Source organism: Phyllobates terribilis, unplaced genomic scaffold, assembly GCF_046119375.1.
Source record: "Phyllobates terribilis strain yellow unplaced genomic scaffold, ASM4611937v1 Scaffold_1__5_contigs__length_1240528914, whole genome shotgun sequence".
NCBI classification, from domain to species: domain Eukaryota; kingdom Metazoa; phylum Chordata; class Amphibia; order Anura; family Dendrobatidae; genus Phyllobates; species Phyllobates terribilis.
In genome coordinates this window covers 407,293,901-407,306,475 of record NW_027362761.1, presented here as the reverse complement: position 1 = coordinate 407,306,475, position 12,575 = coordinate 407,293,901, and the positions used below count along the sequence as shown (strand labels likewise).

The 12,575-nt window shown below is 46.9% G+C and overlaps 1 protein-coding gene across 2 annotated transcripts in view; it reads left to right on the top strand.

Annotated features, from left to right (window-relative positions):
* The first annotated feature begins 205 nt into the window (after positions 1-205).
* Positions 206-12,575, top strand: part of DMXL1 (Dmx like 1) — a 136,809-nt gene continuing 124,439 nt past the window's right edge. For both annotated transcript variants that reach the window (XM_073676944.1, XM_073676939.1), the window contains exon 1: positions 206-587. In XM_073676944.1, the coding sequence (XP_073533045.1) occupies positions 501-587 (87 nt within the window). In that variant the 5' untranslated portion in view covers positions 206-500. The remainder of the gene's footprint in view (positions 588-12,575) is intronic.

Sequence of the window (12,575 nt, the reverse complement as noted above, 5' to 3'; positions counted from 1 at the left end):
CACTGACTAAACGGCTCGTAACGGTTCAACTACTGCGCCTGCGCCTGACGTCAGACTAAAGCCCCGCCTTCCAATGAAAAAGGTGACCAACGAGAACCTGTCTTCCGGGACACGACTCCAACTTCGCTTTGGCTGCAATTTCACAAGTTGGACGCTAGAGGGCGTAGTGAGCAGGATTGCAGAGGGTGAAGCTGGCGCACTGATGACGGTAGCGGAGGTGCAGTGAGAGACGGACGCATGCGCAGTACGTGCAGAGTGGTTACCTCAGTGTCTGGATTCTGCTACCCTCTGCGTTTTCCTCACTAGTCCTCCTGTCTCCCCGCAGCACCTGTACTCGAGCTGGAAGACACGGGCGGCTGCTCGGGAGTGTCACTGCGAGGCCGGGACCTGCTGCTCCGTGTGAGGGCGAGTGCTCCTGTCACTGACATTCAGCGGGCACTCCGGGAAGTGTCATGTGCTGGTAACCCGCTGTGTGCCGGGCTCTATGCGGCCGCTGGACCATGAATCTGCACCAGGTGCTGACAGGAGCCGTCAACCCGGGGGATCACTGCTTCTCTGTGGGGAGCCTGCAGGAGCAGCCCGTAACGGTGAGACCCCCGACATGTCCGCACTGAATGGGGGGCACTGTACATGTCCGCACTGAATGGGGGGCACTGTACATGTCCGCACTGAATGGGGGGCACTGTACATGTCCGCACTGTATGGGGGGCACTGTACATGTCCGCACTGTATGGGGGGCACTGTACATGTCTGCACTGTATGGGGGGCACTGTACATGTCTGCACTGTATGGGGGGCACTGTACATGTCTGCACTGTATGGGGGGCACTGTACATGTCCGCACTGTATGGGGGGCACTGTACATGTCCGCACTGTATGGGGGGCACTGTACATGTCCGCACTGTATGGGGGGCACTGTACATGTCTGCACTGTATGGGGGGCACTGTACATGTCCGCACTGTATGGGGGGCACTGTACATGTCCGCACTGTATGGGGGGCACTGTACATGTCCGCACTGTATGGGGGGCACTGTACATGTCCGCACTGTATGGGGGGCACTGTACATGTCCGCACTGAATGGGGGGCACTGTATGGGGGGCACTACATGTCCGCACTGTATGGGGGGCACTGTACATGTCCGCACTGTATGGGGGGCACTGTACATGTCCGCACTGTATGGGGGGCACTGTACATGTCCGCACTGAATGGGGGGCACTGTATGGGGGGCACTACATGTCCGCACTGTATGGGGGGCACTGTACATGTCCGCACTGTATGGGGGGCACTGTACATGTCTGCACTGTATGGGGGGCACTGTACATGTCCGCACTGTATGGGGGGCACTGTACATGTCTGCACTGTATGGGGGGCACTGTACATGTCCGCACTGTATGGGGGGGCACTGTACATGTCCGCATTGTATGGGGGGGCACTGTACATGTCCGCACTGTATGGGGGGCACTGTACATGTCCGCACTGTATGGGGGGCACTGTACATGTCCGCACTGTATGGGGGGCACTGTACATGTCCGCACTGAATGGGGGGCACTGTATGGGGGGCACTGTACATGTCCGCACTGTATGGGGGGCACTGTACATGTCCGCACTGTATGGGGGGCACTGTACATGTCCGCACTGTATGGGGGGCACTGTACATGTCCGCACTGTATGGGGGGCACTGTACATGTCCGCACTGTATGGGGGGCACTGTATGGGGGGCACTGTACATGTCCGCACTGTATGGGGGGGCACTGTACATGTCCGCACTGTATGGGGGGGCACTGTACATGTCCGCATTGTATGGGGGGGCACTGTACATGTCCGCACTGTATGGGGGGGCACTGTACATGTCCGCACTGTATGGGGGGGGCACTGTACATGTCCGCACTGTATGGGGGGGGCACTGTACATGTCCGCACTGTATGGGGGGCACTGTACATGTCCGCACTGTATGGGGGGGGCACTGTACATGTCCGCACTGTATGGGGGGCACTGTACATGGCTGCACTGTATATGGCAGCACTGTATGGGGGGCACTACACATGTTGTACAGTGTGGGCACATTACATGGCAGAGGTGTGTGTGTGGTATAGTGTGGGCACTACACATGGCAACACTGCGGTGAATTTCCTCCCACTGTTTCCCCCATGCGTGTCCTATGATCAGTACGCTGTGTCCTGTCCTTGTTGTGTGTACAGAGGCTGATGAGGCAGTGTGAGTGTCAGTCTGATCAGTGTCCTGCTAGCTGGCTTTCTTACCCCTAGACTTGGTTGCTTCTGTAAAAATGTCTCTCAGTAGAAAAACCACAAGTCTGGATCTCTTCCCAATGACTTGTTCTGTCACATGCCTGTGCTTCATGTCAGACAGGACAAGCCGCTGTGTGACTGCAGTCTGGGCCCTATAACAGGCAGCCATGTTATCTGTGCCACGTGGGTAAGTCAGATTTTTACAAACATCACGCCTTGATGTCGGGCTGGTGATGATAAAGATGAGCGGTGCTAGATGCAGTAGGTGCTGCTTATCTCTCGGCTCTCACAGAAGCTTTTTTTCTTTTGTGCCACTTCACTGTCTGATAGAGGGGAAAATATACTAAGGGTCTCATTACACGAGCAGATAATCGAACTAACAATGTGATCGTAACTCGCAACTAACAAATGACGTCAGACAGGTGTTTACACAGGATGAGACTCGTAAAGGAGATGGTTAAGTAGCGATCGTTCCTCCTTTTTGCCAATGTAATCGTTAAACGAGCGAACAATCTCCATTTACATTACATAATCTTCAGAATGTGAATGAGAATTTCTTTGTTCGCCTAAACGATTATATGCACAATAGATGAGAGTTTTTGGACCCATCATTAAGTCGCTCAAACTCCTCACATCACACAATTATCGTTAACGATGGGTCGTTCCTGTTATATTCTGACAGAGATTATCTTGTAGCCTTGCAGCGCTGGGGTCCTGGGTCAAATCCCACCAAGGGCAACATCTACAAGGAGTTTGTATGTTCTCTCCATGTTTGCCTGGGTTTCCTCCTACGCTCCAAAGAGATACTGATAGGGGATTTTGATTGTGAACCCCAATGGGGAAGTGATGATAATGTATGTAAAGCACTGCGGAATATGATGGCGCTATATAAGCAAAGCATAGTAATAATAAAGTATAGTAACTTATACTGTAGGAGTATGTTCTTATACAATGGATAGGCTGAGCATTTTCAGTCCTGATTTTTAATGCAGAAAATCTGCAGAGTATTATTGCACCAACAAAGTGGATGATAATTTAGCCAATCTCATACCCACGCTGTTTAAAATGGTTTAGGCTGCAGATATTTATTGTGGATTTCACCATTTGAAATTTATAGGGGGAAATCAACCACAGATGTACAGTACATCAGACTCTGTAGGATGCAAAATCAGTGACGAATCTGCCACAGGTTTTTTATGCAGGTCGTCGAACCCTTTGTGGTTTTTTTCACAATCATAAATAATCTCATTTCATTTGGCTGAATGCTTGGCGTCTACAGCCAGATTAAGCTATTTTTATGTCATCAGGTAAATGGTTTGTCCATTACTTAAGGCCCATTTACTCTATGTCAACAGGCTATTAAACGGCCCCGATCAGCAAACAAGCAGCTGTTCGGCAATTGTTTAATGCCCCAAGTCAGCCTGTGTAAACCGACCCAAAGACATTCTTCACCTATTCTTTTAATAGGTCATCATGATCAAACTGTTCAAACCAAGTACAGGTGCTCGGTTCATCATGGTGTGGGCAAACATATAAATACAGCTTTCCACCTGCTTGTTTTCCCTCTATCTCCACCCCCACTTCTTTGACAGCTCTGGCTTCATAGGGCCAGAGAAGGGTGGATTTAGAGGGAAAGCCAGCAGCTGGGAAGGTGTATTTAGACGTTTGGCCCCGTTGTGATGCACTGAGCGCCTGCTTACAGAGTCCCTTTAAGAGGGTAAGTGTTACCACCTCTATGAAAGTAGAAGTTTTGTTTGCTGATCTGGAGAATTCAGAATAAAGATTGTAGATGCAATCGTTGCTGTACATCAAACTGGGAAGATTTATAAGGCCATTCTTAAACAATGTTGTATCTACCGTATCATTCTACTCTGAGATATATTATTGACAAGTGGAAAACATGCAAGACAGCAGGCAATCTTCCCAGTAGTGAACGTCCAAGCAAATTCACTTCCAAGTTCAGACAGTGCAACGCCCTGAGAAATTGCACAAAAAAACAGCACTTCAAGCTCATCGGCATGTTAAATGTTTAGTCTTTTTTCTAATTGTGCTATCATGAACTTGGAACAAGTAAGGGTTGCCAGGCAAAAGCCTCTTCCTTCTAAAAAAGAACATGGCTGCACGGCTAAAACTTGCAAAGTTGTATCTGAACAAACTACTAGGTTTCTGGAACAATGAATGTTCTTTGGAAATACAAGACCAAAATGGAGATGTTTGTCTGTAATTTCCTGTGCCACAAATGCCTCATATGAGTTGTCAGGTGCAGTGGTGGAGGGGTGATGACTTGAACTTGCTTTACTGACACAGTTTCTGGGCGGTTTGCATTTATTAAGTTAACCATGAAATCCTCTTGATAACAAAGTATTCTAGAGTCAGTAGTGAGGCCATCTGGCCAAAACTGGGTATTGTAACAAGACAAGGATTCCAAGCACAACTGCAAATCTACTCCATAGTGGCTGAAAAAGAGGAATGAATCGAGATGTTGTAATAGTCCCATCAAAATTTGGACCTCAATCCATCTGAAATGCTGTGGCAACACCTTAACTCCTTCTCGCAAATAGACATAACTGATTGCAGGTGATTTCCCATACAGTTGTAAAGTTACATCTGATGGATGGCATGGGCGCAGGAGTTGTGCCTGTGCCAGTCGCAGCAAGAGCTGGCTGTCATACAGAGCCAGGCTCCTGCTGCATGTATTAAGACTAGACAAAGCGCCAATCCCTGCTCTTTAACCCCTCAGATGCCACGATCACTAGTGACAGTGGCATGTGAGGAGTTTGACAAAAAGAGATTTTTCCCTTAGTCAGCCCATCGGCACCCCTGCTATGCGACCGTGGGATGCCGATAGGCTTCTATAGCAACAGGAGGCTTGACAATGGACTGCAAGTCTGCCATATCCCTCAGCCAATCAGATCCCGCTGGAGGCCCGTCAGGGGAGGGCGTGCCGTTCTATGCGTCCATCGATGGTCCTGCAACGTGATTGCGGGGTGCTGATGGGTTGCCATGATGGCCAGGGTTCTGCTGACGAACCAACGTGCCTGTCATGACGATACTCCTGTAAAAGCCAGCCCGTGGCTAGCGTTTTTAGGAGACCGTGCTTTTTGCTATATACAGAAATTATGTGGCATTAATTTATATAGCACAAGCAATCAGATGATCGCAGGTTCAGGACCTTTAGCTAACAAATACAGTGAAAAGTAAAAAAAAAATCTTTTTAAAAAATATGTAAAAAAAAATAAGTCCAAATCACCCCACTTTCCCCCCATAAAAAATTAAGAAATAAAAAAATACACATTTGGTATCTCTATGCTCATAATGAGAAAATAATCAAAACTCCAGCATTGCGTGTTTTTTCGGCTGCCACGTTCAACACAAAAGAATGTAATAACAAGCGATCAAAACATTGTATCTACCCCAAAATGGTATCAATAAAAACATCAGTTCAGGTCGCAAAAAGAAAGCCCTCACCGTTCCATATCCCAAAAATTTTAAATGTTCCGGGTCTTGGAAAATGGCCTCACAAACAAATTATTTTTTTTCCCCTCACCCATGATAGCACCTGAGAGTGGGATCCCCACTATCACTGGACAGAAAGCCAAGAGCACAAAATAAAAACCAACCCCCACTTCCTCCTTCAATATGATTATTCTGTCCTTTGGATGTAGGAGCTTTGAGCAGACGGCTGGAGCAGCCGGAAATCATAGTACACAATAGCGTGTTCTATAGCAACCTCTAGTAAGAATGGCAGTGAGTACAGGGGCCCAGTTGGGAACTGAAATACTAACATCAATTTGGGAGAGTCTACATTTAATGTTTAAGTACCTACCTATGCTTTGTGTGTGGCCTGGGGCCTTTTGTTTCAGTAGTCCTGCAGCCTCGTGATTCTCGCATGTCTTGCATCCTGGCGTTTCTTGTTCGGTTTGCAGCCTGGTGTGTGGCCTGCAGCCTTGCGTTTCTCATATTTCGGTGTTGTGGCTTAGCTGGTTAAAGTGCCTGTCTTGTCAACAGATCCTGTTTTCGAATCTCAGTAGTGTCTGGCCTCGTGTCTTGTATGTTGGGTCTGCCGCCTCATGTCTGCCCTCGTGTGTTGGGCCTGCCGGCTTGTGTCTTGTATATTGGGCCTGCCGGCTTGTGTCTTGTATATTGGGCCTGCCGCCTTGTGTCTTGTATATTGGGCCTGCCGCCTCATGTCTGCCCTCGTGTGTTGGGCCTGCCGCCTCATGTCTGCCCTCGTGTGTTGGGCCTGCCGCCTCGTGTCTGCCCTCGTGTGTTGGGCCTGCCGCCTCGTGTCTGCCCTCGTGTGTTGGGCCTGCCGCCTCGTGTCTGCCCTCGTGTGTTGGGCCTGCCGCCTCGTGTCTGCCCTCGTGTGTTGGGCCTGCCGCCTCGTGTCTGCCCTCGTGTGTTGGGCCTGCCGCCTCGTGTCTGCCCTCGTGTGTTGGGCCTGCCGCCTCGTGTCTGCCCTCGTGTGTTGGGCCTGCCGCCTCATGTCTGCCCTCGTGTGTTGGGCCTGCCGCCTCGTGTCTGCCCTCGTGTGTTGGGCCTGCCGGCTTGTGTCTTGTATATTGGGCCTGCCGGCTTGTGTCTTGTATATTGGGCCTGCCGCCTTGTGTCTTGTATATTGGGCCTGCCGCCTTGTGTCTTGTATATTGGGCCTGCCGCCTCATGTCTGCCCTCGTGTGTTGGGCCTGCCGCCTCATGTCTGCCCTCGTGTGTTGGGCCTGCCGCCTCATGTCTGCCCTCGTGTGTTGGGCCTGCCGCCTCGTGTCTGCCCTCGTGTGTTGGGCCTGCCGCCTCGTGTCTGCCCTCGTGTGTTGGGCCTGCCGCCTCGTGTCTGCCCTCGTGTGTTGGGCCTGCCGCCTCGTGTCTGCCCTCGTGTGTTGGGCCTGCCGCCTCGTGTCTGCCCTCGTGTGTTGGGCCTGCCGCCTCATGTCTGCCCTCGTGTGTTGGGCCTGCCGCCTCGTGTCTTGTATATTGGGCCTGCCGCCTCGTGTCTTGTATATTGGGCCTGCCGCCTCGTGTCTTGTATATTGGGCCTGCCGCCTCGTGTCTTGTATATTGGGCCTGCCGCCTCGTGTCTTGTATGTTGGGCCTGCCGCCTCGTGTCTTGTATGTTGGGCCTGCCGCCTCGTGTCTTGTATGTTGGGCCTGCCGCCTCGTGTCTTGTATGTTGGGCCTGCCGCCTCGTGTCTTGTATGTTGGGCCTGCCGCCTCGTGTCTTGTATGTTGGGCCTGCCGCCTCGTGTCTTGTATGTTGGGCCTGCCGCCTCGTGTCTTGTATGTTGGGCCTGCCGCCTCGTGTCTTGTATGTTGGGCCTGCCGCCTCGTGTCTTGTATGTTGGGCCTGCCGCCTCGTGTCTTGTATGTTGGGCCTGCCGCCTCGTGTCTGCCCTCGGGTGTTGGGCCTGCCGCCTCGTGTCTGCCCTCGGGTGTTGGGCCTGCCGCCTCGTGTCTGCCCTCGGGTGTTGTGTGTTTTGCCTGCACGACAAACATGGATATACCGAATCTGGTGAAAATATTCCAATGCCAGTGTATCTTCCTTCCTGATTGAAGTTGGAAAATGGACTCATTGGAAATTAAGTTGGTGGAGCCATTATACCCAATAAGTATTTTGGAATTGAAGTCCTAAAACTGGTAGATTGAACTACAGTCATGGCCAGAAGTTTTGAGAATGACACCAAAATTATATGTTCACATGATCTGCTGGCCTCTGGTTTTTATTAGTGTTTGTCTGATGTTTATATCACATACAGAAATAGAATTGCAATCATATTATGAGTACCAATAGGTTATATTGACAGTTAGAATGAGTTAATGCAGCAAGTCAATATTTGCAGTGTTGCCCCTTCTTCTTCAAGACCTCTGTAATTCTCCCTGGCATGCTCTCAATCAACTTTTGGACCAAATCCTGACTGATAGCAGTCCATTCTTGCATAATCAATGCTTGCATTTTGCCAGAATTTGTTGGTTTTTGTTTGTCCACCCGTCTCTTGATGATTGACCACAAGTTCTCAATGGGATTAAGATCTGGGGAGTTTCCAGGCCATGGACCCAAAATCTCTATGTTTTGTTCCATGAGCCATTTAGTTATTACCTTTGCTTTATGGCAAGGTGCTCCATCATGCTGGAAAAGGCATTGTTGGGCGCCCAACTGCTCTTGAACGGTTGGGAGAAGTTGCTCTTGGAGGACATTCTGGTACCATTCTTTATTCATGGCTGTGTTTTTAGGCAAGACTGTGAGTGAGCCGATTCCCTTGGCTGAGAAGCAACCCCACACATGAATGGTTTCAGGATGCTTTACAGTTGGCATGAGATAAGACTGGTGGTAGCGCTCACCTCTTCTTCTCCGAATAAGCTGTTTTCCAGATGTCCCAAACAATCGAAAAGGGGATTCATCAGAGAAAATGACTTTGCCCCAGTCCTCAGCAGTCCACTCCCTGTACCTTTTGCAGAATATCAGTCGGTCCCTGATGTTTTTTCTGGAGAGAAGTGGCTTCTTTGCTGCCCTCCTTGAAACCAGCCCTTGCTCAAAGAGTCTCCGCCTCACAGTGCGTGCAGAAGCACTCACACCAGCCTGCTGCCATTCCTGAGCAAGCTCGGCACTGCTGGTAGTCCGATCCCGCAGCTGAAACAGTTTTAAGATACGGTCCTGGCGCTTGCTGGTCTTTCTTGGAGCCTTTTTGACAACAATGGAAGCTCTCTCCTTGAAGTTCTTGATGATGCGATAGATTGTTGACTGAGGTGCAATCTTTGTAGCTGCGATACTCTTCCCTGTTAGGCCATTTTTGTGCAGTGCAATGATGGCTGCACGTGTTTCTTTAGAGATAACCATGGTTAACTGAAGAGAAACAATGATACCAAGAACCAGCCTCCTTTTAAAGTGTCCAGTGATGTCATTCTTACTTAATCATGACTGATTGATCGCCAGCCCTGTCCTCATCAACACCCACACCTGTGTTAATGGATCAATCACTAAAACGATGTTAGCTGCTCCTTTTAAGGCAGGACTGCAATGATGTTGAAATGTGTTTTGGGGGTTAAAGTTCATTTTCTGGGCAAATATTGACTTTGCAAGTACAGTAATTGCTGTTAAGCTGATCACTCTTTGACATTCAGGAGTATATGCAAATTGCCATTACAAAAAATGAAGCAGTAAACTTTGGAAAAATTACTATTTGTCTCATTCTCAATACTTTTGGCCATGACTGTAAGTGATCAGTTGGTTAAATATCCAGTCAATACACTTTTGGAGTGAAAAAACGGCTACTCTGCAATAAACCTATAAGGGGAGGAATTGATGGATGAGATTAAATGTCCCCTTAACTGTCAGACTCCTGTGGCGATGGAGGAACCTCTTCACTAGTCAAGACGAATGCCTTCGCACTGAGGTAAGACCGTTCTGATTATTACTCAAGAACAGAATGATAAGGCCATCAGGTAAATGGTTGAGGGGACAGGGTGCTAATACCTTGGTTTAAGACCATCTAAGCTGTGACCAATACCATATAAGGTCTATCTATATCTCTTTCTAACTGAGTCATTTCCCCATGGGGAGGGGGGGGGAGTGGTGTATCAGAGGTGATGGTTATCGCTTAGTCTTTTTAGATTCGTTTTCAAGCAAAGAGACTCTTTTGCATTTAACTGTTTTCTACTAACAATTCTCAGGATTCAATTCTATTATTAGCACTCATTTAAATTGCAGAATTGATGCCATTATAGAGAATAGGATAAATTCTACCATTCCTAAATGAATGTTTGATCGTGGCTCTTCTTTATATTGAATCTCCCAGAACTCTTCTTTCTTTCTTTTTTTGCATGTTCTAGTTGTACCAGCTCTTAATACTTGGCTAGGTTGCGGTAACCAGAAATTCTTGAAGATGGAAATATCCAACTACAGTTGTCCGTTCCGGCTTAAATAAATTTGTTAGGATGCCTTAACGTTACATCCTAAGAGACATACCAAAAAAAAAAAAGAGATTGGTGAAGTCGGATTGTAATAAAGTACTAAATATTTCTTCTGGTTTCTGGAACCTTTAAGCATTCTGGGATGCTTATTTAATCTACACTTGATAGCACAGAGTTGAGTAGATTTTTTGCACCTTTAGGTGATCATTAACACTAGAAGGGTTTCTTACGGTCCAGATCTTAGCTTTAGGCCACGGCCCCACTATCAGTATTTAGTCAGTATTTTTCCCAGGAGTGGGAGCCAAAACCAGGTGAGGAACCATCAGAGAAAAGGTATAATAGAAACAAGTTCAATAATTCTGCATTTATCACCCAATCCTGGTTTTGTCTCCCACTCCTGAGAAAAAATACTGACCAAATACTGATAGTAGGGCCGTGGCCTAAGGGTAGGCGTTAATACAGTGGAAAATATCAACAATATTGGGTTTGATGTTACGTAATATTTTAAGCAGGTGCAGTTGCTGTGCCCATCGGCCACTAGGGAACCCTACTCAAGGCCTTGTTAAAGTTACCAGGTTCTTTGAATCACTTGACTTCTGTTTCCATTAACATGCTAAGTCTTAGTACCAGTTCCTATATACTTCAGTTGTTGGTTAAGTGATTTAACAAGTACAGAATATCTAATTAAATCCGATTTAAGATAGCCAGCCATATACATAAGTGAAGTCTGTAAATATAGACCCTCTCTGAAAAAAAAAAAAGAAAAAAATCTTTTTACTCTTGTTGGTACTTTTTTGCTGGAGCTCCAAATCGATAGAGACATTATCTTGATTGATATCTAAAACTTTCACAATCTTAATGATCTGTTGAACTAGGATATTCTTGGGATCTTTCTTCAGGTGTAAGATCCTACAGGGTTGCTCCTTCCCTATCCGAGGATTCCTTGGTCATCGTCTCTCAGGTGCTGTCATGAATAAGGGGAAAAATGATAATTACCGGTAATTTAATTTTCCTGAAACCCATCAGCAAGAGCACCGCTGTTTATTTCCCCTTTTGTGCCTTCTGGTTCCTGGTGATTCTCAATCTTCTCTTCTCAGAGAAGGGCTTGAGTGAATGTATAAATAATAGCAAGAATAATGATTAGAATTTGGGTGACTCCTACTTGACTTCTTGGAAGCCACTGAAGGAGGAAGTGGGGGTTGCCTTTTTATTTAGTGCTCTTGGCTTCCTGTCCAGTGATGGGGATGTAGCCCTCTCTCTCAGGTGCTGTCGTGGGTTTCAGAGAAATCAAATTATTGGTAAATCTTTTTTTTTTTTTTTTTTTTTCACAACTGAAATAAAACAAAATCTATGCATGTTTGCTATATCTTAAATCACACTAGTGTGGAGAATCATTTTACGAGGTCATTTTTATCATAAAATGAACGCTGTAAATAAAACAAAACAGTTGTGGAATTGCACTTTTTTGCTATTTTGCCACACTTGGTTTTTTTTTCCCGCTTTCCTGTACATCACATGATAAAATGGATGGAGTCATTCGAAGTACAATTTGCCCGGCAAAAAATAAGATCTCACACAGCTGTGTCGACAGAAAAATAAAAAAAGTTATGGCTCTTGGATTAAGGGAAGGTAAAAATGAAAGCTCAAAAACTAAAAATTACTCCTAAGGTGTTAAATAATGACAGTGTAATTTGTCATGTTTTTCAACTGAGGTTACCAAATTTTAAGACCCTCTAAGGACCAGATGGATGTATCCCGGTACATGAGACTGTAGAATTCAAAGATGGTGTACTTAGTTTTTCTCATGACTGTATATAGCTACCAATGCGGGATCAGCCACAATATATAGAAGTTGTACCGCCAGTCTACAAGGGAAACTAAATATTAAGATTGAAGGGGTTTTTCTTGTTTTACAGTGAAGGGCTAGGCAAATTTGTACTGTCTAGAAGGATTCAGTGAGAAGAGCTGCGGTATCAGACATGGCCAATGGCCATATCTCCCGATCACACAATTCACAGCCAGATTCCTATCTGTAGATCTGTGGAAACTAGAATACCAGGAGGAAACCCATGGAAAAAGGGAGATTATACAGTCTTCATGCATAGTGACATCCTGCAGCAGTGATTGCACGGTCCATGATGAGCAGGTTTGGCCAGGCCTTTGGTTGTTTTCGCATTGAGGATTCGAGGTTAAAGCGATTTTTCAGAATGTCCTTTCAGGCCAGTTTTCACTGCTGTCATCTTCTGGGGGAAGTATCCTGCATGTGTAGTTTATTTTGGAGTTTTCTGTGCCCACCCATTCCTTATTGATAATGACTGAGATGGCAGGCAGCTCTAGACAAGGTCACTTGTAGCCTTAGGCAGAATAAATATACCTTGATGTTATTCAGGTTTTGTGGTTATACAAGTCTAATATTTCACTACCTG